The sequence below is a fragment of the Arxiozyma heterogenica genome (assembly GCF_036370985.1).
Source record: "Arxiozyma heterogenica strain weizmannii chromosome Unknown scaffold_7, whole genome shotgun sequence".
Taxonomy (NCBI): Eukaryota; Fungi; Ascomycota; class Saccharomycetes; order Saccharomycetales; family Saccharomycetaceae; genus Arxiozyma; species Arxiozyma heterogenica.
The window spans coordinates 346,650-374,449 of record NW_027042660.1 but is presented as its reverse complement, the minus strand read 5'-3'; the positions used below and the strand labels follow the sequence as shown (position 1 = coordinate 374,449).

General features: G+C 30.2%; 11 protein-coding genes across 11 annotated transcripts; 6 read left to right on the top strand and 5 right to left on the bottom strand.

The window, feature by feature from the left end:
• Positions 1 to 324: 324 nt before the first annotated feature.
• Positions 325 to 1,281, top strand: SRP102 (Signal recognition particle receptor subunit beta; the record flags this gene model as incomplete). Its single annotated transcript, XM_064861300.1, has 1 exon — positions 325 to 1,281. The coding sequence occupies one exon, from the start codon at positions 325 to 327 to the stop codon at positions 1,279 to 1,281; it is 957 nt and encodes a 318-aa protein (XP_064716977.1).
• Positions 1,282 to 1,869: 588 nt separating this feature from the next.
• Positions 1,870 to 4,965, top strand: RPN1 (proteasome regulatory particle base subunit RPN1; the record flags this gene model as incomplete). Its single annotated transcript, XM_064861299.1, has 1 exon — positions 1,870 to 4,965. The coding sequence occupies one exon, from the start codon at positions 1,870 to 1,872 to the stop codon at positions 4,963 to 4,965; it is 3,096 nt and encodes a 1,031-aa protein (XP_064716976.1).
• Positions 4,966 to 5,311: 346 nt separating this feature from the next.
• Positions 5,312 to 5,968, bottom strand: VMA16 (H(+)-transporting V0 sector ATPase subunit c''; the record flags this gene model as incomplete). Its single annotated transcript, XM_064861298.1, has 1 exon — positions 5,312 to 5,968. One exon carries the CDS (start codon positions 5,966 to 5,968, stop codon positions 5,312 to 5,314), a length of 657 nt encoding a protein of 218 aa, XP_064716975.1.
• Positions 5,969 to 6,654: 686 nt separating this feature from the next.
• Positions 6,655 to 7,773, bottom strand: THR1 (homoserine kinase; the record flags this gene model as incomplete). Its single annotated transcript, XM_064861297.1, has 1 exon — positions 6,655 to 7,773. The coding sequence occupies one exon, from the start codon at positions 7,771 to 7,773 to the stop codon at positions 6,655 to 6,657; it is 1,119 nt and encodes a 372-aa protein (XP_064716974.1).
• A 767-nt stretch (positions 7,774 to 8,540) lies between these two features.
• On the top strand, positions 8,541 to 9,989 carry MAS2 (mitochondrial-processing protease subunit alpha; the record flags this gene model as incomplete). The annotated part of the gene is made up of 1 exon (XM_064861296.1): positions 8,541 to 9,989. One exon carries the CDS (start codon positions 8,541 to 8,543, stop codon positions 9,987 to 9,989), a length of 1,449 nt encoding a protein of 482 aa, XP_064716973.1.
• A 258-nt stretch (positions 9,990 to 10,247) lies between these two features.
• MYO1 (myosin 1) lies at positions 10,248 to 15,860 on the bottom strand (the record flags this gene model as incomplete). The annotated part of the gene is made up of 1 exon (XM_064861295.1): positions 10,248 to 15,860. One exon carries the CDS (start codon positions 15,858 to 15,860, stop codon positions 10,248 to 10,250), a length of 5,613 nt encoding a protein of 1,870 aa, XP_064716972.1.
• Positions 15,861 to 19,490: 3,630 nt separating this feature from the next.
• On the top strand, positions 19,491 to 20,438 carry PWA37_004822 (uncharacterized protein; the record flags this gene model as incomplete). The annotated part of the gene is made up of 1 exon (XM_064861294.1): positions 19,491 to 20,438. The coding sequence occupies one exon, from the start codon at positions 19,491 to 19,493 to the stop codon at positions 20,436 to 20,438; it is 948 nt and encodes a 315-aa protein (XP_064716971.1).
• Positions 20,439 to 20,672: 234 nt separating this feature from the next.
• On the bottom strand, positions 20,673 to 20,927 carry PWA37_004821 (uncharacterized protein; the record flags this gene model as incomplete). The annotated part of the gene is made up of 1 exon (XM_064861293.1): positions 20,673 to 20,927. The coding sequence occupies one exon, from the start codon at positions 20,925 to 20,927 to the stop codon at positions 20,673 to 20,675; it is 255 nt and encodes an 84-aa protein (XP_064716970.1).
• A 1,433-nt stretch (positions 20,928 to 22,360) lies between these two features.
• ATP5 (F1F0 ATP synthase subunit 5) lies at positions 22,361 to 23,002 on the top strand (the record flags this gene model as incomplete). The annotated part of the gene is made up of 1 exon (XM_064861292.1): positions 22,361 to 23,002. One exon carries the CDS (start codon positions 22,361 to 22,363, stop codon positions 23,000 to 23,002), a length of 642 nt encoding a protein of 213 aa, XP_064716969.1.
• Positions 23,003 to 23,286: 284 nt separating this feature from the next.
• On the bottom strand, positions 23,287 to 23,961 carry MHR1 (mitochondrial 54S ribosomal protein mL67 MHR1; the record flags this gene model as incomplete). The annotated part of the gene is made up of 1 exon (XM_064861291.1): positions 23,287 to 23,961. One exon carries the CDS (start codon positions 23,959 to 23,961, stop codon positions 23,287 to 23,289), a length of 675 nt encoding a protein of 224 aa, XP_064716968.1.
• A 1,315-nt stretch (positions 23,962 to 25,276) lies between these two features.
• HDA2 (Hda2p) lies at positions 25,277 to 27,601 on the top strand (the record flags this gene model as incomplete). Its single annotated transcript, XM_064861290.1, has 1 exon — positions 25,277 to 27,601. The coding sequence occupies one exon, from the start codon at positions 25,277 to 25,279 to the stop codon at positions 27,599 to 27,601; it is 2,325 nt and encodes a 774-aa protein (XP_064716967.1).
• Between the last annotated feature and the right edge of the window lie 199 nt (positions 27,602 to 27,800).

Below are 27,800 nucleotides of genomic sequence, written 5' to 3'. Positions count from 1 at the left end.
GGTATGGATGTATAAATACCATTTTACAGAGATCATTCTGTACGTAATCTTGTTTTCCTTCTATTTCTTCTATTTTCTTTTATTTGTTCATTGATTCCTTTATTCAATCAGCGATGCTACAGAACATGTAGCCAATATACTGTTTTCATATAATTGACTAATTATTCCTTTTTTTTTTTTCTTCTTTATTTATTTATTTATTTATTTATTTATTTATTTATTTTTATGATATTACCAGAAAGTAGAAAAGTGAAAGATCACAACAAGAAGAAAAGATACTTTCAATATTGCCACCATCACTATTAACTATCCTCTCACAATAACATGTATTCTATTATTATTGGTACAGTATTGTTGATAATAATAACTGTATTATGGACAGTATTTAAATATCTTCTGTCATCCTCAAGAAACCAAAATAATACGTATCTCTTAAGTAATGATTTAAATATACTTAACAACAAAAATAGCAAAAATTTAATCAATACTCCAACATTCGTTATATTAGGTCCCCAATATAGCGGCAAGACTACCTTTTTCAATTTTTTGACAACTAATAAAATTAGACCATTTGTCACATCACAAGAAATATCTATCTCTAATAAAAATAAAAATACTAACCACAATTTCACTTTAATCGAATTTCCTGGACACATTAAACTGGTTTATAAATGGAAATCTTGGTTAGACTTAGTTACTTCCAATCCAAATAACTATAATAGTAATACTGGTAGTAATGGTAATAATAAAAATTTGAAAGGCATAATATTTATGATTGATTCAACGCGGGATTTCAAATCGGATACTAGTAATGATTATTGGGAACAAGTAGCGGAATGGTTAATATACATTCTAGATAAATTAGAACAACTTAGCTACCCAACTAATTTATTGATTGCATGTAACAAGAATGAAAGTTTCATCTCTAGACCACCCAATAAAATTAAATCTCTCCTAGAAATAAAAATTGGGCAAGTCCTTTCAAGAAAAAAATCATCCATGTTAATTGATCCATCTAATAGTAATAGCTACAAAAGTGATATCACTACTACTACTACTGCTGCTGCTAATACTATTACTAATATGAATAAAAGAAGATATATAAACGGTAGTGATACTTATAATGAGGATAATTCCAATGATAACCCATTATTTGACTTATTCCCAGATCCATTGAAATTTAAATTTGATTCATTAGAAACTTCAGTTGAAGTGTTAGGTGGCAGTGTATTAAAACAAAATATTGATCCTTGGAAGCAATGGATTGAAGAACATCAATAATCATTATTCATTCTTAAACCCTCTTTCTTTAACTATATACATATATACATATATATATGTATTTATAAATAAGTATAAATATTAATAGATATATTACTTGTATGCTATCCTCATTATATGATGGGTCAAACAGTATTGGTTTTATTTTACTTATAATGCATTATTACAGTGTTTTGTTCTTGCGGTCACATGACTAATGGACTTAGTTTAGGGCTTGATTAGGGTATTTGAGGAAAAAATAAAAAAAAAAATGGTTCCTTCTTCTTTGTTTCATTTTTTTATATTTCTTTTACAAGAAAGAGGATATTTTCTTTTTTCCCATTCAGTGGCAAAAATAATAAGAATTCAAAAAGAGAGAGTTCAATTAATGTTGTTTCAGTTTTGATACTGATTGGATTCGAAAATCACATATCACTAGCATATAGAGTACAAACCAAAAGAGAGAGAAAGACATAAGTTATATCTCACATTATATTATACATCCCTCTTTTTAGTTTTTATACATATCTCACCTCTTTCTTCCTTTCTTTCCTTTTTTTTTTTTTTTTCTTTCTGTAAAACATAACCATTGCAAAGCATTTCAATAAAATGAGTAATAATAATGGTAATGATAATGATAATAATAAGGGGACTAACGAGTCCACTTTAGCCCCTGCGACTGACCAAAGAAATAGTGTAAAAGTAAACGAATCTAACAACAAGGACAAAGACAATGTAGAAGAACAATTATCTGAAGAAGACCAAAAATTGAAAGACGATTTGGAGATGTTAGTGGAGACTTTGAAGGAAGATAACCACGATACCCAAATCTATTTAAATTCTTTAAACCAATTAAAAATGTTTATCAAAAATTCAACAAATTCAATGACAGCTGTACCAAAACCTTTAAAATTTTTACGTCCAAATTATCATTTGTTATGTCAAATTTATGATAAATGGATAGATCCAAGTTTAAAATCCTCTTTAGCTGATATTTTGTCTGTTCTAGCAATGACTTTTTTCGATAATGGTAAATATGATTCACTTAAATTCAGGTTATTATCCAATAACTTTGATGATATTCAAAATTGGGGTCATGAATATATTCGTCATTTAGCTTTAGAGATTGACGAAGTTTATCAAATTCAATTAGAATCTACTGTCAATAATGATACAGATAACAATGACAATGACAACAATAACAATAATAAGAATAATACAACTGTAAACACCACAATATCTAGTGAAACACAATATATTGCAAATCAGTTCTCTAAAGATGATATCTTACAGTTGTCCTTAAACATCGTACCTTATTTTTTAAAGCATAACGGTGAAGAGGATGCTGTCGACCTTTTACTTGAAATCGAATCAATTGATAAATTACCTCAATTTGTTGATAATGACACTTATAAAAGAGTATGCCAATATATGGTTGCATGTGTTCCTTTGTTACCTTCACCTGACAACACATCTTTCTTAAAGACTGCGTATACTATCTATTTAAACCATTCTGAATGGACTGATGCGTTATCCTTAGCTATTAGATTAAATGATGAGACTTTAATTAAATCAATCTTCGATTTGACTAACGACCCAATCATGTTAAAACAATTAGCCTATATTTTATCAACTCAAAGAATCTCAATCCAACTTGATGGAAATAACGATTCCGATAATTCATTGAGGGAAATCATCGGTAACACAAAATTATCTGAACTGTTTCTTTATTTGGTCAAAGAACTAAACCTATTGGAACCGAAAGTTCCCGAAGACATTTACAAATCTCATTTGGATAACTCGAAATCTCTTTTCAATAATTCTGGATTAGATTCTGCACAACAAAATTTGGCTGCATCCTTTGTTAATTCCTTTTTAAATATGGGTTATTGTAAAGATAAAATGATTGTTGATAGTGATAACTGGGTTTATAAGACAAAAGGTGATGGTATGACTTCTGCTGTGGCAAGTATTGGTTCTATCTTTCAGTGGAACCTTGATGGGTTACAACAATTAGATAAATATTTATATGTGGAAGAGACCGAGATCAAAGCAGGTGCTCTTTTAGGTATTGGTATATCGGCTACAGGTATTCATGATGGTGATGTAGAACCAGCACTATTATTACTACAAGACTATGTGACAAATACCAATCAAAAGATCAGTTTTGCTGCTATTCTAGGTCTTGGTATTGCATTTGCTGGTAGTCAAAATGAGGAAGTGTTAAGTATTTTATTACCTTTGGCATCTGATACTTCTTTGCCTATTGAAACTGCAACCATAGCTTGTTTGGCCTTATCACATATTTTTGTCGGCACATGTAATGGTGATATAACTACATCCATTTTAGATAATTTCTTAGAACGTAATGTGATGGAATTAAACACAGAATGGATCAGATTCCTTGCTTTATCACTTGGTCTTCTATACTTAGGTCAAGGTGAACAAGTAGATGACGTTGTAGAGACTTTAAATGCAATTAAACATCCAATGACTTCCGCCATTGAGGTACTAATTAATTCGTGTGCTTTCTGTGGTTCTGGTGATGTCTTGTTAATTCAAGAACTATTACATCGTTTAACTCCAAAAGCAATGACCAAGCCAGGTGAAGATGAAGAGGATGAAGATGAAGATGAAAACGATTCTACTACCGCTGCTGGTGGCTTGGAAGCATTTTTAAGTCAACAAAATGATGTAAGTAATAAAGAAGATCAAAATGAAGATAACGATAATATGGATGTTGATGCCCCTGAAGATGATAACAACAATAGCAATACTCAAGAAAATGATCATAAGACTCCAGAACCTTCTGTTGATGCTGGTCCAAGTGAAGAACAAGTGAATAATGTGAAGGAAGAAACGGATACAAATAGCCATGAGGATAAGTCAAAGGAAAAAGATGGTGAATCTAGCAAAATAGATGAATTAGCATTTGCTGTTCTTGGTATTGCATTAATTGCCATTGGTGAAGACATTGGTAAAGAAATGTCCTTACGTCATTTTGGTCATTTAATGCACTATGGTAATGAACATATTCGTCGTATGGTTCCATTAGCAATGGGTTTGGTTTCTATCGCTGATCCACAAATGAAAGTGTTTGATGCATTAACAAGATTTTCACATGACACAGACTTGGATGTTTCAATGAACTCTATTTTGGCTATGGGTCTTTGTGGTGTAGGTACTAACAACGCACGTCTTGCCCAACTATTAAGACAAATTGCTAGCTACTATTCTCGCGAACAGGATGTTCTATTTATTACAAGATTAGCTCAAGGTTTATTACATTTGGGTAAAGGTACACTTACAATGGACATATTCAACGACGCACATGTGTTAAATAAGGTTACATTAGCCTCTTTATTGACTGTACTTGTTGGTATGGTCTCTCCAAGTTTCATGTTAGTCCATCATCAGTTATTCTACATGTTGAATAGTGGTGTCAGACCCAAATTTATTATAACGTTAAACGAGGAAGGTGAACCAATCAAAGTTAATGTTCGTGTAGGTCAAGCTGTAGAAACCGTAGGTCAAGCTGGTAAACCTAAGACCATTACTGGCTGGATTACGCAATCAACACCTGTGCTACTAGGTCATGGTGAGCGTGCTGAATTAGAGAATGATGAATATATCAGTTATACAAGTAACTTAGAAGGCATTGTAATATTGAAGAAGAATCCAAATTTTAATAAAGAAGATTTATGAAAGCAGATACATAAGAAAAGGAGTAGATTCTTACAGATTACAAAAGATATAATGTGACTGTTGATATTATTCATTGTTGATATTATATAATCAGTATGTGCATGTCTGTATATTTAACAAAAAAAAAATATAAATGTATGTTAAGAAATTCCAAATATATATAAAAATATCATTTTATTCTGTATCTGGTGTATAATTACAAATATATCCATATTTCTACACAAGTATAAATACCCAAAATAGATACATATGCAGATGGATATATAATCTGAAAGGATTCTATCCTCTTTTTTTATATATTATCTTATTTTTTTTCTTGTTAATAGAATGAGATGATTGAGTAAGTTCATTCAAATTCGCCAGCTTTAGCAGCCATTAATAGTCCTGTAATCAAACCTAATAAACCAAGAATCGAACCAAAAATTTCTACTACAAGGATTTTAACGAAAAGAGAACTATCAGCAGCATCTGATATGGCAGCAGTAGCTCCAGTAATCCCGACAGCAACACCGCAAATTAAATTTGATGCTCCCACCGTGATACCTGCCCAAAACAACGAATACCCAGTAAATAGATTATTTTTAGAAAACATGGTCTCTGGATTAGCTACTGTCATCTTTGAGCCGAACACGATGGCTATAATTAGACCATATATTGCCACAACTTCACAGAAAATAATAGAAATCAAATTCTTAGTAGTGATTCTTGGGACTTTGACACCGGCACCTATCATTGATGCACCTGTAATGAAAATCCCCCAAGCAGCACCAACTACAGAAAGACCAATACACAATGTAATCCCTAAAGATGCCCACATATATGGGGATGATCTAGTCAAAAATTTACCTATATTGATATCTTCACCATGACCCTTGAATAGTTTATATAGGACATAAGCAACCACTATTGTAGCTAGTATGGAATTAACCCAAGCTTTTATATGTAAAGAAAAACCTAAACCAGACTTAGTTTGTGATACGGAAGTTGTAGAAATTGTAGACATGGAAATCCCTATCTATGTTTATGTGATGTGCAAATATTTAATAAATAAAAATACTAATAATTTTTTTCTTGTATGAGTAGAGATATTAATGTTTAACTTTTGAGTTAAAGTATTAAAGTGCAAATTTGGAGATATAAATATTCATAACAGCTGACTCTTTTTTTTTGTTACCAGCTTATCCATATGTGTAAGTGACGTTTGCCCAGTTTGTTCGATTTTGATAGTTTGATATTTTTAATTTTTGCCCGCTTTTTGTTTTTCTTAATAATTTGTTCTCCTTCCTTTCTCTGAGAAAAAGAAACACAGGTTGCCCTAATTAGTGTGATATAGCTGTGAAGAACAGAAGAATTAAAAGAAGATGATGATGAAAAATATATTATTCAATTCACATGTTGTATATATATATGTGTAATATAACTGAAGACCTACTGTTAGGCAGTTACAGAAGGTAAAAAAAGAAAAAAAGAAAGAAAGAAAGAAAGAAAAGAGAGTTTGAGTGTCCATTTTAGCAAGAGAAACTATAAATAATGAATATAAGTTTATAACAGTCTACGGATTGATTATTCAATTGTAAAATTTTTATGATTCTGATATGATATATATCGACATATATATATACATATTCACTTATTACTATTACTATTATTAATAATATACAAATTTATGTTTTAATTATATCTAATAACTTATTCTAAATTTTCTTGTGTGACAACATTAGAACTGTTGTTAACTGGCAATGGTTCAACTGTGGCCCCATCACGAGCAACATCCAATAACTTCCAGGTACATTGAACACCATTCTTATCAAAAGTGTTAATGATTTCATTAGCAATGTCATCAAAGTTTTCTGTAGCTAAAGCTAGAATGGTTGGACCGGCACCAGATAAACAGATACCTAATAAACCTTTGTGAGTTGATGGTACTACACTTTGTAAAATTTCAGTTAACCCTGGAATTAAAATCTTTCTATATGGTTGATGGACACGATCTTGCATAGCCGGATAAATTAAATCAGGGTTTGGTGGATCTAAAGTTAATGCAGTAGTCAACACGGCCAATCTTTGCAAATTAAACACCAAATCTTCAGTAGTATATGCCTTTGGTAGAACACTTCTTGAATCGGCAGTAGACAATTCGAATTGTGGGATAATAGCAATACATTTAATTTTTGGATTCCAATTATATTTCACATGTCTACCAATATCAGTAGGTGGTAGTGGTGGAACTAAACCTGTGTCTTCACCACCTGAAGGATCCGGCAAGACTTCTGCCAATGGGATTTCACGTCTTTCTACTTCGTGAGGGGTTAAGGCTCTTAGGAAAGAACCACAAAAACTACCCATCATGGCTGCAGTGATGTTATCTGGATGTCTTTCAATCATCAAACAGAAATCTAGCATTCTTTGTTTAGAAAATCCCAATTGACCAATTTCGTTACCTAACATAACACCGGCGACAACAGCAGCGCCAGAGGACCCAAGACCACGTCCTAATGGGATTGGATTACGGACATGAACTTTAGTACCTAATGGGAATTTTCTGATATTAGAACAACGTAAGACATACAATGCGGTTCTAGTGATTAAATTGGCATCAGAGCGTAATGGAACGTTGCCGTACCCTTCAGAATCTTCCGAATAAGTCAAAAGACAGTTATTTGGATCCTTGTTTGTTTCGCTTGCTTTTGAAGAATCAACAGTGACTTCTAATTCTAAGAAAAGAGCCAAACCGACACCAAGCACATCATAACCTGGACCGATATTAGCACTTGAGGCAGGAACTTTGATTAAAAATGAACGGGTCATTACTTACACTTGTATATTTATGTTTGTGCGTTTGTGCGTTTGTATTGTCTATATCTTTTTGTAGATTATATATTATGACTGCGACCTATCTTTAATGATACAATTTAACATTAAGAACTGACAATCACAAGAGGAAAGAGAAAAGGAAAAAAAACCGGTTGGATAAAGGACCTATTATTAGTCACATACAAGTAAACGTATGATTCAATCGCAGGTTTACAGTAAAAAATGGGACACAGACGAGCAAACAAATAAACAAATAAAGACAGTCAAACTGACCTTCGCTACTTGTTAAAGCAAGTAATGAACATTACTGTGTGTGATTGATAGACATCACCAGTTACATTAATTAAAAGGACTTTCGGTGAAATTTTTCAAGATTCACAAAAATTTCTCGATGACTCAAAATAGTTGCCAGACAATCACGTTGTACGGAATTTTTTCCTGGAAAATACCAAACACCTCGAGGATTTGAAAACACTGCAAAGAAAAATAAAAAATAAAAAAAAGAAAAGTTGTTTTCCGCTCCCAACCCTCATTCAAAACCCTTGTAACTTCCTAAAAGGGTAAAACGTTGAATTTGAATAGAAATCAAAATCATAAACAGAAAAACAAAAGAAGCTATTAATGGAAAGAAGTTGATGTGAAAGCAGGAAGACATACCGTTAGAAATAGGAGTAAGCCAACTAGATTAATAAAACTGGTCTTTATGTTTATTAAGTAAAGAAAAGAAAAGTAAATACATATAGATAAACAAAAAAAATCCAATGTTAAGATATGCTGTTAAGGATAAATGGGTTCCTTCTAGAGCAACTTTGTTAAAAGGAATCCCATTGACTAGAAGATTTTCTACTTTCCAATTGACGAAATTGGATAACGGTATTACAGTAGGCACGTCCAGTGTTCCGGGACATTTTACTGCTCTTGGATTATATGTTAAAGCAGGATCCAGATATGAATTGCCTGCAGAATTGAAAGGTTGTTCGCATATGATGGATAGATTAGCTTTTAAATCGACATTAAATATACCAGGGAGAACTATGGCAGAGACCCTAGAATTGTTGGGTGGTAATTATCAATCTACCTCTTCCAGAGAGACTATAATGTATCAGGCTTCCGTGTTTAATTCCGATGTAGAAAAAATGTTACAATTGATGTCTGAAACTGTAAGATACCCTCAGTTAAGCACACAAGAGATTAAAGAAACAAAGGATTCAATGCAATACGAAATAGATGAAGCTTGGTTGAAACCAGAAATAATTTTACCAGAGTTGTTGCATACTACTGCTTATTCAGGGCAAACTTTGGGTAGTCCTCTCCTATGTCCAAGGGAAATATTACCTTCCATAAATAAAGACCAATTGAATACATACCGTAACCAGTTTTATCAGCCAGAGAATCTTGTATCCACATTTATCGGGGTACCACATGACATGGCCGTAGATTTAGTACAAAAACATTTAGGTTCTTGGAAATCCACAAAACTTAACTCAAAGAATGAATACAATAAACCCGCTCACTACACTGGTGGTGAAACGTGTATTCCAGAAGCTCCAACTTTTGGAACCATGCCTGAATTATATCATGTACAGATAGCTTTTGAAGGTTTGCCTATAGACCATCCCGATATTTATGCTTTGGCAACGTTACAAACTTTACTTGGTGGTGGTGGTTCCTTTAGTGCAGGTGGTCCAGGGAAAGGAATGTATTCAAGAAATTACACACATGTCCTAAATCAATACTATTTTATTGAGAACTGTCAATCATTTAATCACTCTTATTCTGATTCTGGGTTGTTTGGTATATCTATATCGTGTGTTCCAGAGGCAGCAAGGCAGGCAGTAGAAATTATTGCTATTCAATTCTATAATCTGTTTGCTAATGAACATCTATCTTTAACCCAAGAAGAAGTTAACAGAGCCAAAAATCAATTAAAATCATCATTGTTAATGAACTTGGAATCTAAGTTGGTGGAATTGGAAGATATGGGTAGACAAATCCAATTACATAATAAAAAGGTTCCAGTTCAAGAAATGATTAATCAAATAGAAAAATTAACGCCTGAAGATTTAAAACGTGTTGCAGAAAAAGTTTTCTTAGGCCAAATAGATAATCCTGGTAAAGGTACTGGTAAACCAACAATTGTCATGCAAGGTAAAAGAGAAGCCTTTGGTGATGTACAAGCAATCTTGAAAGAATATGGGTTAGGGAAATGATTATGCTTTAATAAGTAATATCCCAAGTAAGTCCAAAGGTCCATTTGAGAGAAGCAACATACATGAATTCTGTGTATATGTCAATAATAAAAGTGGAATGTCTTTGATAATTTATATAATACATACGATGGGCTTATATATCTTTCCATATCACCCACCACTTGTTTTCTGTAAATATATACTTTTGTATAAAGGGTATCAATTCATTAAAGATAAATATATACATACATAATTCATGTTCATAATTCTTTTTTTATTTTAGAATGTTCCATTAGATGTACTATCTATGTTATTGTTTCTATCACTTGCTTTATCTTTCCAAAATGCTAGTTCTTTCTCCAAATCTGATACTTTTTCTTGATAGTAGGAGTTATCACGAACAAATCTTTTCAAATCTACTTCCTGTTTTGAAACTAACTTTTCTAAATCTCCAATTTGTTTATTATATTGCAAGATATTTCTTTCAAATTGATCTCTATCTTCATTTGCTAGTTGAATAACTTCGCTTTGTCGTTCATTTTTATCTTTTAAATCGTCTATAATCATTTCGTAATTTTTACGTTTCTTCATCTCTTCATACTTTTTTTCTGTTTCCTTGGTAACTAATGTCTCTAATTCATGGATTTTAGCTAACCACTTATTTTGTTCACTACGGTCTTCTAACTTTTCTTTTAATGTATTGATTTCATTTTGCAATTGTTCGTTACTATTGATCATATTTTCATGCTCTTCCTTGAGATTAATATTTTCATGTTTGACAGTGTCAAAATTTTCTTTGTAGTGATTAAGTTGTTCCTGTAAATTACCAAGTAACTCATCGTTACGTTCATTTTGTTCCTTTTGCAAATTCAGTGTTTCTTCTAAATATTTGATTTGTTGCAACATGTCGTGCTTCTCTCCATTAGATTGAGTTAATAATTTTTTTGTTTCTGTATATTTAATTTGCAATTCATTCATATCGTTAATAAGTTTTTCATGGTCATTTGTAAGAAATTGCATTTTTGAATTTAATTCATCATGTTTAGAATTTATTTCATTATATTCTTTCTGTAGATTCTGTTCAGCTGCATCAGCAACATCTCTTTCTTGGCTTAATACCTCAGCTAGATTGGTGTAATGACTTATTTGTTTTAAAAGATCAGAAATCTTGGCATCAGACTCATTTCCTAATGTTTCTAACCTGTAATTTAGTGTAGATATTTCTTTTTTGAGATCAGTTTCTCTTCTACTACTCTCGGAGAGAGATAATTTTAACGCCTCAATTTCATTTAAGTAATGTGTATTATCATTTCCCTTTGCTAATGCTTCTTTTAAATGATCCATATCTGATTTTAACAGCTTGTTGATATCCTGGACACGTTTTAGTTCTAATATACTTTCCTGTAGTTGCATATCGATATCATTTTTAGAGGTTTCAGTTTCCCATATTACCTTGTCTTTTTGTTTATTTTGAAGCTTTAATTTATCAATTATATCGGCCATATTTTTTACATCTTCTTCTGCCTGTTGCAAGGAATTCATGTAGTCTTTTAATTGGACTTCATTAGCTTGTAAATCAGCAAGACAGTCTTCATATTGTTGTTTTTGTTGTGTCATTGTTGACATTATTAATTTTTTTTGTTTTTCTGAATCATTTAGATTTTCTTCCAACCTGGATATCTGCTCATTTAATAGAGTCTCTTTAGAGTGTAATTGTTTAACTTCAAATTGTAATTTACTGATTTTCTTATCTGATTCTAGTAAGGTGTCTTGTAACTTATAATTCTCCAATTTCTGTGATCTAACATCCTCTTCATATTGGGATACAGTTTGTCTATTTTTAAATAAATCACCAGTTGACGGTGAATTTTTTGGTACAGACCTTAACTTCTTTTCCAAAGACTTGACTCTCTCCTCACTAGCCTCGAACTTTAACTTATAAATATTAGACGAAGAATCATCTTTTTGAATTTTATTAAATTTTCCATGTAAAGCAGCAGCAACATTTTCTGCATCAATCCGTGCTTTACTTTCTAAATTTAATTGTCTTTTTAAATGTTGTACCTCTAAGTTTAACTTTTCAATGTTTACATCAACAGTTGGTAGTGATTGCAATTCTTTTTCTATATCAACACCAAGGTTTGCTTTTTCTATGATTTGCCTCAATTTTTTTATTTGACCCTTAGCTGTTTGGTAGTCAAAGGAGGATGAGGCCAAGCGAGTTTCGGTGAATCTTAATCTTCCAATAAGATCTTTTTGTTTTTCAATTTCTTCTTGAAGAGCATAAGATGTCTGATTTAATTTCAATTTTAGTTCATCATAGTTATTTACTAATTCTTCGTTTGGTTTATCCCTGTTGGATGCCAAGTACCTGCTTGGAGAGTTTGTATTATTTAATTGACTTTGTAAGTATCTATTTAAGGATATTTCCTGATCTAATCTGTCTTGTAATTCCTTCATCTTTTCGATCTCAAATTTACCGGGAATAAAATGTGATGCTCTGTTGACTTCCTCCTTCTTTTGAGAATATTTAGTCTCCAATATTTCATACTTTGATTTAATAGAATTAAGTTGTTCACGTAAATTCTTTAACTCATTGGTATATTGGGTATTTTCTAAAATAATTTCTTCTCGTTGCTGCGATATTTTGTTCATATCGTTTATGTAACTTTGTATTTTATCTTTTAATCTTATTAATTCATGATCTTTTGTTTTTATTTGTTTTTGTAATAACTCCTGAGATTTTTTGTATTTATTCACTTGTATTTTTAGATCTTTATTTTCATTTATTAGTGTCTCTAACCTTTTCATCGAAGCATTGGTATTTTTTTCTAAGGTTGCCAACTTTATGTCGAGATCTTTTTCTGATATTTCAAGTTGCCTTTTAATCTGACTTATTTCATTATCTTTGGATTTTATTTGTTCATGTAAAGATTTTATAGTATTATCTAAAGTAGATTTTTCCTTAATTAAGCTATTATGATTATTTAGTTTGTCATCGAAAGAAGATTTCATTTCCTCTAAACGAGATTCGAGGTTAACCTTTACCTTATCCAATTCTTTGATAATTTCATCTTTTTCTAAAATTGTTGCATTTATTTTGGAGATTGTAGTTTGAGAGTCTTCGTATTTAACAATAATATCTCTTTTCTCATTTTCTAATGATTCAGAAAGTTGTCGCATTTCTGCTATTTGTGTTTCTAACAGATGTCGTCTTTTATCAATATCATCTAATATGTTCTGTTTTTCTGTCAATTTCAAAGATTCTGCCTTTAGCATTTCCCTTACGGATCCTAACTGTCTGTTTAATTCTTCTTTATCTTGTTGCAATTCAGTATTATTCTTTTCACTCTGCAATAATTTATTTTCAAGATCTTTAATTTGAGAATGAAATTTTTTGGTCTTAACTATATCCTGAGTAGATGATAAAAAAGGTTTAACTCTTATAAATAGATTATACCAGGGATCTTCCATTAATCTATTATAAGTACGAAATGCATCTAACAAAATTCTTATAGATTTCAATCTCACCAATCTATTTTTGATCTTATTTCTCACAAGGTGACCTCTATACCTACTATTAAGTCTTGATGTAATAGTTATCAGCATCGTTTCTTTTTCATGTTCTAAATTGGCCAAAACACCTGCTTTAAAAAATAGTTTAGTGATACCAATTTTAAATAACGTTGGATCAATATGAAGGCAAGATAATATGACTTCAGCTTGCTTTTTATAATTAATGTTATTAATATTAAAGTCAAAACCATTTTGGTTTGCTAATATATTATATCGTTGATAAAATTCTTTGAAAAGAATTCTGTTCGGATAACCTTCTCTGGCAATTCTTATACCTTCAAGTACACCATTACAACGTAATTGGTCTAGAATTAATGATCTATCAAACTTTTTTGCAATTTTATTATTATTTGGAATAATACAGCGAACAAAATGTGGATGAGACAAAGACAACTGATGTAATAATGAAATTTGTTGTTCTCTATGACGATATGAAGTAGTTCTAAAGGACTTACTTAAGTTTGATGATTCTTGGTCGAAAAACGATGAAATCAATTTATTTGAAGAATTTGTTAATGTTAATAGTAGATCATCATTAAGTGGATCTTTATTTTTTGATAACCAACCATCTACATTATATTCGACATCACCTGCATAATGTTTTAATATGAATCCATTTGATAGTTTGGATCTTTTAAATCGATCTGATTTATTTTCCCAACTATTAATTAATTTTTGTAAGAATGTGTCATCTGTTGAATTCGATAAAATTGATTCTTCATCAAGCAAAGGTAAAATCCCAGAAGGTTGTATTTTTTGTTCAATAAGATCTATAGTTGATTGTAAATCTTTACCATAGTCGATATATTGCCATTGTATCTTTTCTTTAACGTATTCATTTTGTTCCAGTATAAACATATGATGATTAAAAAATTGTTGTAATTTTTCGTTTGTGTAATTGATACATAATTGTTCAAATGAGTTATCTTTAAAGATTTCAAAGCCCGCAATATCTAATAACCCTATATGATTTGCATTATCTGAATTATTCTGATAATTTAGTGATAGATTAATTTGATCCACAATATGAGCAAATAATTTTTCATATAAGATCCGAGATAAAGAATTTAATATAAATCTAGCGTTTTTGGCATCCTTCGATTGTGAGACCCATTCTTTTCCTGCTTTAGACCTTGGTCTTACAATAGATCTTTGGAAATCTTCCGTTGATACACCTAATAATTCAGTTAATGGTTTAATGTCATTGGTAAATGCAGCCTGTGGTGATCTATCAGACTGAAATTCTATATTACCAATCAATAATATTATAGATATAATGGTGAAAATAGATTGAATGTCATCATCTGTGAATCCAACAGTTTCCATAGCTTCAATTAATTCTTTAAAATTATGTTGGTCATTAACTCCTGGGATTACTTGGTTAGAAGATGAAAGTATCTTATAATCTTTGACAACATTAGAAGGCAATTTAAACTTTGTATTTAATTCATTAAGTGGTACGCTAGTTAAAAACTGATAAAAAACATGATAATTTCTTTCTTGAGAATGTTGTTGAATAATTCTTGATTTTTCTAATAAATACCATTCAATATTTGCTCCGTTGATCTTACCAAATGAATCGAACTGAATCTTAATAAATTTACCAAAACGGGAAGAATTGTTATTTCTTACAGTTTGAGCGTTACCAAATGATTCTAAGATAGGATTACTCTGTAAGATTCTATTTTCAAAAGATTGTTCAGATGGTAAAGATTGATTATGCCAAGTGATTGCTGCTAAATATTGCAGGATTTTTTTAGTATTTTCTGTTTTCCCCGCACCTGATTCACCAGTAACAAGTATGGTTTGATTGACCTTTTGAGTTAATAAATTTTGGTAGGCAGTTTCAGCAATGGCAAATATATGGGGTTTAACAGAATCATCATTATTATTGAGAGTATTATCTATATCTTTCTTTAATCCATGATATAGATTTATATATTCTGAAGAATAGATATCTAATTGACAATATGGATTAATAGCAACTAAAAAAAGACCTGAATAAGTGTAGATTAAGTCATGACTATATCTATTTTCTAAATTGTAAAGTACAGAAGGTTCATTTAAATATGTAAGCTCAGACATATTATCTATCAAGTCAAAATTCGAAGGATTAACCGGATGAACATTTTTTAAAGGAATTTCAATAATTGTATTTATATCTGTAGCTGTTTGATCAGTATTATTATCATTGGAATCGTCATTTATGTTTAAATTACATTTGGCTGTGGCTCCATCATCAGAGATAAATTTAGCCCTAATAAAGGTATGTTCTTCATTAGGAATCCACACCAAAGCACTATTACTCACAACCATGGAAAGTGAACGAAAGCGTATTATGTGTATAGTAAATGGATTATATTGTCTGCTTTTGGTAATCTAATCGGCTAATGTAGATATAAGGCTGTTCACTATTTTGGGTGAAATAAATTTGATATGGCTTTCTCTTATTCTAATATGTCAATGATGTAAATAAAAGAGAAATCAGGAAATCAATAAATAAAACAATTTTTGAGCTTGTTGCGGAAAAAATAATTTCGGAAAAAACTTTCGGCATTGTTTACTGAATAAAACTCTCAGAAAACTCGCATTCTAGTATCAAAAATAAAATTCAACTGTTCCAAAATCTCTTAATTGACATTATTATTTTGATCAATTAAGGATATAAAAGAAAGAGGATTAAGGTATATTGTTTATGAAGAAAATATAGCAAACCCTAAGGAAGAGCGGAATAAGATAGAGTACAATAACTGGACATAGGAGAAATAGATCTATCATGCAAGATTTAGTTTGGCTTATAACATTTTCAAGAAGAAATATTTTCATTAATTAAACACAAATCCGTATATATATCTATAAGTAATTAGCTTGATATCTATGAATGAGCATCAATTGAAGTAGCCAGACTCCCTTCTGTACTTTTCGAAGAATTGGCACAAAAGCATAATATATAAAAAATAATGTTTTGTTACTATTGTGGACAAACTAGAAGGGAAACCCAGATTTTGGAAAATGTTTAAAACTATAACTCAGTGAAACAAATTGTAAGGAACCCAACTGGAAATCCAGTAGATATGCAATTCCGAGAGTAACACCTGAGTGTCTAGGTGGATGATTGGTAGGACCATGTGCGCAGTGGCTCATATAAGGTATTGAATCTGATTCAGGGAGTGAGAATTATATCAGATCTTGTTAAGAGACCTTTGATTATTGAGAGATATGTCAGGGGTAATCATCTTATTTAAATACATCTTAGTAATGATATTAAGAAGTAACTCTTAATATCATACAAGAAAAAGAGAAACAAGAAGTAATAATACAACATCAGGGTTATTAATTAGTAATATATAGAGCTTACGTAGGAGTGTCCATATTTATACTAATTGATACGGTTCATCCATTTACCTACAACAACTCTTACACAAATTATTGATGAAAATGTCAGATAAATATTTTTATTTTCAAGGGGCCCTCTTAACCAAAAAAACATAGTTGCTTTGTCTAGTTCGTTGGGTCATTTTGAAAATAAAGAGACACTGATCTTCTATAAATAAAAATGACACTAGATATAAGTGAAAACACATTGGGCATAATTGTTGTTAATACTATATCAACTTATGATTTTGTATATTATGTATATTTTGTTTGAAGGTTCATATCGGAAGGTTTGATAATAAATACTGTTAATTGAGGTTAATTTTTTTTTTGCTTAGTTTCTATTGTTTTAATACTAGGGAATAATTTGAGGCCTGATTAAGGGAAGGAAGAAATAACGGCAATATAGCAAGTCATATTCTTCTGGTTGTTTCTTAAAAAAAATAACAAAGTATAAATCAATATTAATAAAAAAATAAATTCTAACTTTTGAGATTAATATACAGAATTTAATAATCTTATGATACATATTGATTAAAGTTTTGTCATTGTTACTCTTTTATGTTTTTGATAGATAATTGACTGTCTGTTTAAACTAATTCAATTAAAAATAGTGGAAGAGCTAAATAGTTTAATTATATTATGTTAATTTTTTAGAAATGAATAAAATTAAAATTTTAAGGGGTGGGTGCAGTATTTCCTATGAGAAATAATAACTGTTTTAATAAATTGCCTAAAGTAATAATAATAGAAATAATGGGAATAATGGGAGTAAAAGGGAGTAAAATAGTTACACCGATAAAATGAGGCATTTCATTTGAAGAAAGCGCATAAAAAACAAAGTTTGTTGAATAAATAAAAATACTTCCCTCTGATGACAGGCATGAGCTTTTTTTTTGGCACAATTCTTTTGAAAGATTATTCGTATAATATTGACACTTCTATTTTTTTCTTCTCTATCCTTTTCTTCCGGATATGTTGATTTATCATTCTGTAGAGAGAGATGTTTATAATTAAAGTAAAAAAATGTTAAGTAGTAGATACATTGTTATCTTAATTATGAGGCAATCTTAACGAGACATAAACAAGCTACTTAATATAAAAATAAATATCATACCATAATTTTATAATAATAATAACATATGCTGCTATAACAATAAAAAGTTATACTTTTATTACTTTCTGCATGTCTCCGGGGTTAATATGTTATCTGCGAGCCGTTTTAGTAGAACAATAATTAAAAAGTGTCTTATACCATAAGTTTATATCTTATTAGCTAGAATCGGATTCCTGTTTTTTTTACATGTTATGTTTTCTTTTTTGTATGGGGGAAAACTTTTGTACCCCGATATAATTTTTTTTCTGTCTATTGACAACAATAATTTAGTGTAAAAACAAAACTTGTTCTTTGTTTTTTTTTTTATTATTCAATTGTTTTCGTATATTAACAGCTTACCTTAATAAGGAATTTTTTGACAGGCTCCGTTGGTAATTGTTTAACACTTAAATTTTTTCTTGTTTTCATATCCTTTTTTTTTTATATTTTTTTATTTACAAAAAACAGATTGGAAAAATAAAATAGAACAATATAAGAAAAGCAACAAAGGAGGATGATATTGTTATTACTAAGAAACTGTAATGTGTATGTGTTGCAACACTTAAACTTCCAATTTTCTTCTTTAGGTAATCATATGGTAGTTTCGTGAATGATGATTGTATTACATTTCTTTTTTTTTTCTCCTTAGAAAAACACCTAAGAAAATAATTCAGGTTATTTTATTGAGGTAATAATAATTATAAATCAGACCTAATCAAATGATACAATGAAAAAACTGTTTGGTCAATTTTTTTCAAAAAATAAAATACATAAAATGAAAAATTACGTAGTAAATATACTGTTTGGGAAACAAAACTTTTGGATCCAATTGTTAAAAATGGTAATTTTATTTTCTTGCTTATCCGATTATTTTATAAGAATTCTTTGACCTATTATTATGACAATATTTTTCTAATAAAATAAAAAAATAACATTTCAACCCTGAAGATATTGTTTTCAAAGATTTAGAAAATTTACTAGAAAAGTTTTATTTTTTTTTATCATACAAGTTGAAACCAAACAATTCAAGAAATCTTTAATTCTCATTTTTGTAACAATTTGCAAGCCCTAGGTTATAATTATTGTTCCTGTTATTAACCAAGAAAAATTCATATTGATATTGGAAAACAATTCACTGACTTGAAATATTTGAGTATCATCTGTTAGAATAGAAAGAGAAAAAGAAAAGAAAATGGTTGCATTTTGTAATTCTCGTATTCACATCAAAGTATATATAAATATGTATAAACTCTAAAATACTCTGCAAGTAATAAGAATATACTGCTTTTATTCATGAACCTGATGTTATGGTATTTATTCAATGTCGCACCCATAGCTGTCTGTTAAGTTTTTTTTTTGGCAATACCGTTGCTATCCAAAGTGATTGGATTGCTAGTTTAACTTGGTAATAGTCAAAACAAAAAGAGAGAAAAAGGGAAAGGAAGATAAAAGAAAGAAAATAGCAAATTAAAGATATGTCAAGAATATTGTATGATTATCATAGCAAAGATGGTTCTACGTCACCTCGTTATTTGGATGAAAGGCATGCAAGAATCACGGTAATGGGTGATGCATTATCAGGGAAAACCTCCTTTATTTTAAGATGCATATCTGACACTTTTAATAATATCGAAAGTGGTACTTATATGGAAGATATATATAATACGAAGATTAATTTATCTAATTTAGCACAGGACATAAATATGAAATATGAAACTTCAAAGTCTTTTGTCCACTCTATTGAGGTGCAGTTGTTGGATACAGCAGAGTTCGAAATTGCAGATTTTTCTGATATTAGAAATGAACAAATTATACAATCAGATGCTTTTATACTTTGTTTCGATTTGACCAATATTGAATCATTTTTGAACCTTAGGACATACCAACGAAGGATTGAAAGAGTACGTGGGATGGATGATAATGTACCAGTTCTGATAGCAGGGACAAAATTTGACTTAATGCTCGAGCGTTGTGTAGATATGAATGATATACTGCAAACTTTACAACGATTTGAAATTGACTCTAAAAAGGATTATTTTGAAATATCGTCTAAATTAAACATTAATATCAAAAATCTTTTATATAGAGCGTTAATTGAAGTTGAGCAATATAAAGCTGCAAAAAGGGTAGAATGTTCAAAAATAAAAGAAAAGGAAAATTCTACATCTAGTGATGTTTCACAGTATACATCTACAAATAATAATACCGTAAAAACGTCATCGAATGGTTCAAAGGTAGAGACCAGAGAAATTATTGAAGGCAACGGTGATGGTGATCCTAGTAACAGGTTTTATAGGCATAATGATAAGAATATCAATAGCATACCACAGAAGGCAGGAACACTCATACGGAACCAAACAATTGAGAGTTCAAGTAAAGAAAAGAGATCAGCTGATTTAAATTCGTGTTGTATTATTTGTTAATAAAAAAAATATTTTTCAATTTTCCAACTCAAGCATATTTTGGTGTATGTATGTATTTATAGATAGATAGATAGAAAATCTGAAGGGGACGTTATGCATAAATATATATATATCTATTTATTTATTTATGTATTATGATTTAATGACATGAACATATCTAATGACTTTAGAATGTAATGTAGCGAAATTTGCTCTCAGGTAATTTTTTTTCTTTGAGAAAAAAAAAAGATAGAGTTAATGAAACTTACTATAAGCACGACGTTGGAATGTATATGTATTAGGATCAATGTCACAATTTTTTAATATTATAGTAGATAGGCATAGTCCAACCAGTGTAAACCCAATTAGTAACAACCATATGGGGAGATATATTGCATATCTGCTAGGTAAAGGAAATAACCAATATTTATTTTCGAGATCAAACAATGGCAACAGAAGCCATACAGCATAATAAATATATAGTAATATCCACATTGTGAGTCTGTTCATGGTAGCACTGAGTTAGTCTATTACTGAACAAGTTCATTCTTGTTATTGCTTTACATGTGATTGTTTTAGATTTTTTTTTATTCAGTTTTCTTTTGATCCCACTCTGCTGTTATTGTTAATTAGACGGGAACAATTAAACAACAAAATAATTAAAACGGCAACTATAGAAAAATAAGAAAGAAAGAAAGGAAAAAAAGGGAAAAGAAAAAATACAAATGATAGACAAATCGAAAAAGTATATCTTTTTACCATTGGAAATATCAAGAAACAACTGAAATGTAAAGAAATTTAGTAGATCTTGTACAATATTCCAGATGATTTTTGAATAACAGAAAGCTGAAATATATATATATATAGAGAGAGAGAAAAAAAAAGAAAAGAAAAGGTTTTTCGCTTTCTTAAATATTGTAATGAACCATTCATGGTATTAAATATGGATTTTGTACTTTAAAGTATAATAGAGAAAATAACTAATTAAAATAGTTATAAGTCATATGCAGAAATATAAATCATGCATTAACTTTTAATGTATAAGCTGTATAGTAGATAAAGGTAGAACTACTGATATCATATACAACATCGTCTAGTAGTACAATAAGTTGCACAATATGCAGACATATATGTGTATATATGTATGTTATAATACAATACTGCCTGCTGCCAAAGTTGGGTTTTTTTCTTTATTCTTTAGTTGTCCTAAATAAATTTAAACTGTTTGTCTACTGCTTTCTTTATATATTCCTGTGTTTTGATGATCTCTTGTGAAAACTTCCGTACCCTTCAAGTGATTTCTTTTTCTAGTCACGTGCTCCGGTGTTTTTACTGTTCTTTCCTATTGGTTCTCGGTCAATTTTTCTACAGAATTTTGTAAATTTTTTGATTTGTTTTTCAGCTCCCTTTATTTATTTTTCCTTTTTTTTAGCCAACTGTAACAAGGAAAAAAAACAATATTATCCAAGCACTTACGTTATTATTCCTTTTTTGTCTTTTTTTTGTTTTCAGCTATTAGCCTGTTCAGAATGAAGAGTGTGAAGCCTTTCAGAAGTCCAATTGCTAACTTCGAGGTTTTTTTAAGCGGATTGTGTAATCTGTTCCTGAATAACTGAGTAAAGAACGAAGAAAGGATTTTTAATAAAGCTTGATTTCTATCGTTTTTAATATAATTTGAGTATCTGGAGGTGCATTCTAAACTGCATCCATCATATTACCTTATTTCCTCAGTCTCTCTTTTAAGTCATTTAATATAGAAGGGTTGTTATTATCTTTAATTCAATAGAGACACCATTTTAGTATTGACTAAAAAAAAAAAAAGAAAGAAGAAAAGAAGGAAAGAAGAAGCCAAAAACTTAAAGGAAAGACACTATTAAGATATATAAATATTCGAATTATTTTTTGTTACTTCAAATTAACAATATTATTTACATTAATAAATAATGTTAAGAACTATTATTAGACAAGCTCATACCGGTGTAGCTGTTACCGCTACAGGCAAGGTTGATATGTTACCAGGTGTTTCTGGAACTTATGCCTATTCGTTATTCCAAGTTGCTTTAAAAGAAAAATGTTTGCCAGAAGTTGTCTCTCGATTAGATGAAATCTCTTCCATCGTTAAAGAAACTCCAGGTGTTGCTGCTGCTTTACATAACCCATCTCTATCCTCAGAACAAAGAGAGAAGTTAGTTAGTACTTTGAATGAAAGTGTTAAACAAAACAACAATGTTTATGTGTCCAACTTCTTGCAAGCATTAGCACAAAATAATAGACTATCTTTTATTCCACAAATTAATACAGACCTAAATAAATTATTTGATCAATATAGGGGTGTTGTCTCTGTTACGTTAACCACTGCTAAACCTTGGAACTCTGAATCGCAAAAAACAAAGACAGGTGAAAGGTTAGCTCAAGCAATCAAGAATTCTTCTTTACTTTCTAAAAATCAAACTATTAAGTTAGATTATAAAGTGAACCCAGAATTGCTCGGTGGCCTTCTTTTAGAAGTTGGTGATAAAACTATTGATCTCTCTGTGAAGTCCAAAGTTCAAGACTTAAATAATTTATTGAAAGCAGACTTGTAAATTTTTTTTTTAATTATTCTTTTTTTTGTTATTATTAAATATACTAATATTTCTCTTTTTCTAATTATTCATATCCGCTTTTAATTATAACTGTTTTTTAATCTTTTTACTTTTCTTTCTCCTTCTTTCTCTCTTGTTTATTTACATGAACATATAGTTGTACAAATATATATATATATATATGTATATATACATATATATATTATTCAGAATGAATGAATATTCTTTCCTCTTCCTTTTGCTCTTCGTGTTTTCTAATTTTATATAAGCTTTAATGATACAGTTTAGGATGTAGTGTTGTTTATATTCTCATTAATTTCACTATTGCTAATTTGATCTCTGTTTAATAGTTTAAGTAGCCCACTCTCTTCACGAGATGTGTTGCCAATTCTTGGGATTTGTTTATGTTCAACCTGTGGAAGAATATTGGTCCAATATTTCTCTTTATCCCCCATTCTCCACAAATCTTCCCAATAGATAGTAACTAGGTTAGTGTTGTTGTTGTTGTTGTTGTGCTCAGTAGTGTCGGAGTTACCAACAGGACCCTTTAAAAGACATTCTCTTAAATCAGCAATAGCTTCTTGTCCATATACAGGTCTAAACTGTCCACTATACCAGATTTGTTTGAAGGAATTCAGTTCTCTGTAAGTGTTTATCCCTTTAATGTCTCTTAAATGTCTTAAATGAACCAAGTCTCTATATAGTTGTAGACTCCACTCAGGTTTAGGTAGTTTAACAAGGCACATCAATTTCCATAGATCTCTACGGGTACCATATATAGGTTTTTTGTTATTTTGGTTTGGGCGAGGCCATAGGTTTTCTATATCCTGTTTTGTTGGGAACGGAGTTTGACTATATACTACCTGACCTCTTTCTAAATGACGGAAGAGATAGATGTACGGTGGGTACTGTCTTTTGGTAAGCCATTTAATACTTTTCATGGGGGTGGCTGCTTGCATTACTTATTTGTGGTTTTCTTTTTTTTTGATTTTATTTGATTTGGTTCCCTGTTATTATTGTAGTTATTATTCCTCAACTATAAGCCTCTATGTACATATGTGTATGGGAAAAAACATAAGCTAATTTGAACCTGTACGGTCCCCTTCATTGCTTGTGTGTTTTTCTTTGTTTTAATTGTTTTCATCACCACCTTATACCAAATACACTGAAACTTTCCTCCTTTCTGTAATTGGGAAAATCGAAAAGCAGCGAAATGAAAAGGGTTTTCTCTCGAGGAAAAAGAAATGAAGTCTTTTTTTTGGTTTTCTTTTTATTTTTTTTTGTTTGCAGTTGAAATTCAATTGAACTGAGTAGCAGGGGAAGGGAGGGTATTAGAGTAAGGACGAGGAGCTACAGGGGAAACACATACAATGTGCTACTGTTTTTGGCTGGGATAGCAGTAGGTGTTGGCATGCGGTTAGTTGTTAACTGTTAGTCGTAGTATTGGTAGCACATAGAGATGGTGTATCAAGAACGAAAAAAGAGAAAGAGAGAGGAAATCTCCTTTAGATAACTGTATGTAGTCAGTGACCAGTCTCTATGTCTTCTGTATAAAGCCATTTTTCAGCTCTATCAATTCTTACAAAGGGGGAAAACATTGCCGGTGTCATGTAGAATTCAAGTTACATCAAGCTTAAACAGTGAGATTATTAATGAGTCTATAAATCTTTTTTTTTTCTGTAGATTGTTGGTATATAGTAGGATTTCGTATTCAAAGTATTAAACTATGATGATAATAATGATACAAAAAACGTTATTATTACAACTCTTGGAGGGTTGAAAGAAGAGGGTGTATTAGTGTGAAGCAATATTATATATGCATAGAAAGGGAGGAGAAGAAAGTAGGGAGGAAGGAGGTTGTTATTGCTATGTATGCATGTGTGTAAGAGGCATATCATAAAGGTCTAGGTAAACGAACTAACTAGATTGTTTTTATGCACTGCATATGAAATTAATCTGATTAAAGAGGATGGTTGGTTAGTGCTATTTTTTTTTTCTTTTTAATATGTATACTTCAATAAAAGTAATAAAATCAAAAAGATATAAAAAGAAAAAAATAAAAAATAAAGATAAAAACTAATAAAAAAGGAAAAAAAGAAATAAGATGAAACAAATATAGTAAGAAAAGAACAAAAAAAGAAAGTAAGAGGACAGAAGTCTATATATCTTGTATATGATTTGGGAGAATTGAAGAAAGTTTACCAAACTCAAGATATAGTTATTCATTATCACAACAGAAATATATAATTATTATTATCGAAATTAATTAAGATAATGACTGTTTTCACTGTTCCGATTGGACTCACGGAATTTCAACGAGATTTAATTGAAATACTATTATCTATCCATCATGAAACATTATTAAAAGAATTGGGTATAACATCTTCTTCTTCTAACTCCATTACAACGTCATCTGATGCCAATGTTTTAACTAGTAAGGCGCATGCTCAAATTGGTACACATTATCCAACTTTTACTTCAAGACAAATGCTATATCTATTAGACACACATATTAGAGCAGTGGCTAATCATCCATGTTTATTAGTAGACCATTATATGCCAAGACAATTTTTAAGAATGGAACCTAAACAGAGGTTGATTGATCCAAGTAATAAATTTTATTTTCTACAAAAATTATTGTTTGAATTAGTAAATTATCAATCCAAAGATTTCGGTTCGTTATCTATCACGCTTGTTGCACATTCAATGAAAGAATTAGATTTAATCGAGGGTCTTCTCTTAGGTCAAAATTTTAATTTGAAAAGATTATCTGGTACAACATTATATGATGAGAAAACCGTTTATTCACGTGGAAATCAGGTGAATGCCAATTTGTCTTCTTCGTCTTCTTCTTCTATCACTACTTCTACTTCTACTTCTACCTCTTCATCAGTATCACCTATTGTATCTTCTTCTTATACATCCACTTCTCCCTCGTCTTTATATACCAATACAATATCTGATTCAAATCAAACAAATTCAAACTTAAATAGATATACAGGTTATTTTAAGGATAATTATTACTATACAAATAAGAATAGAAATAGTTACAACTCTTACAACAAGAAAAGGAAGTTGGAAAATGATAATGGGATGAAAAGGAACTGGATATTTTTAGCCACCACAAAGCATTTAATTCATGATGAAGATTTGTTGCGTCGTTATGATACAAACTTGATTATTGCATTTGATCCAATGATTAATGACACTATGCCATGTTTAAATATTCCAATCATCGGACAACAATCACAGACTCGGGCCAATGGGAGGTTCAGAAGAAGTAATGGTACAGTATATCAGCAAAAACGACAGAAACAGAAGATCAAGTCATATAAAAAGATCCCAATTATAAAGTTACTAGTAATGGATTCACCGGATCACTATATTCTTGATCAGAATTTAAATAATGAACAAGATGTGGACGCAGAATATGATAATATTAAAAAATCCTTGGTTTATTTTTTTAAAAATAGGGAGCATATTGGTATTGAACATAGAGGTAATAATGTCGATTTCAACCAATTGATAACACAAGCACTAGCTTCGATTAATGATAGCAGTATTCAAGGTACTCAATTATCTCTGTCAGATCATGTCAATGCTGCTCAGAAAGAAATTTCCTCGGATTGGTTTCACCCACAATTTCAAAAAAATTATAATAGCGCATTGACATCTTTGGATGTTTCTTTGCATCAATTCAATGTGAGGAATTATCAATTTGAATTGATGCGGAAGACTCTGACCAGATTGAATGAAATTAATAGTATATATGATTTGAATAATAATATTCTAATAAATAAAAGATTAGAAGAAACAGAGAGACAAAATTTGCTAGATTCGCTTAAAAAAAGTATTGGTGGCAACTTTAAAATTTTTCAATCAAGGGAAAAATTAAAAAATGATACAGGAAAGAGTCTTGAGAGTGTGGCTACTGAGAATGGGAAAATTAAAATTATTTATAACAATTTAAAAGGAAAATATGATGAGTTAAATACGGTATTTCAAGAAATTATAGAAGACGAAGATCTATTAAATAAAAAAATGATGGAATATGAAACTAAAAACAATATATTGAAAAGTCAACTGGATGATTTACTAGAGATAAATAAGAAGAAGACAGAAGATGAGGATGAATTGAGATCAATATATCAAACTGATTCCAATACAGCAGCAAATAAATCGTTAGAATTGAAGAATTGGGAAAAATCGAAACAATTTTTAGAAGAGAAACAGAAAAACGCACAATGGGCAGAATTAAGTTATAATTCTCTCTTGAGTTCTAAATATGATCTAGAAAGAGAGATTCAGCAAATGAAGAAGACAAATCAGTTTCTTAAAAATTATATTGAAACAATTACTGAATTGAATTTTAAACCGACTTCTCAAAACAATAGTGAATTCGTGGAGGGAAATAAGAAGATGCATACAAATATGTCAAAGAATAAAAAAAGCAGGATATCATCTTCTGTATCTAGTAACTCAGTAAATGTAGTGTTTGCCTCCTCTTCGTCAACAACATCAGCAGGTATTACTACTAAAAACTCATCGCCAGAATCTCGTATCAGGCTAACTAGATCTAATTCTCCAAATTATACATAAAATATAGTTATATATGTTTCTCTCCCTTTATATATATTGCATATGATTTTAACCTGTGCATTTTCCATTTGTTTTTGTCATGAATAACGCATTTTATTATTGAAATATGTCTTTGTTTTTCTTTTTCTTTTGATACAAGTGTATTTTGTTTATTTATTTACTTTTTTTTTCCAAAGTATCCGGATAATAGTGTTTTTAA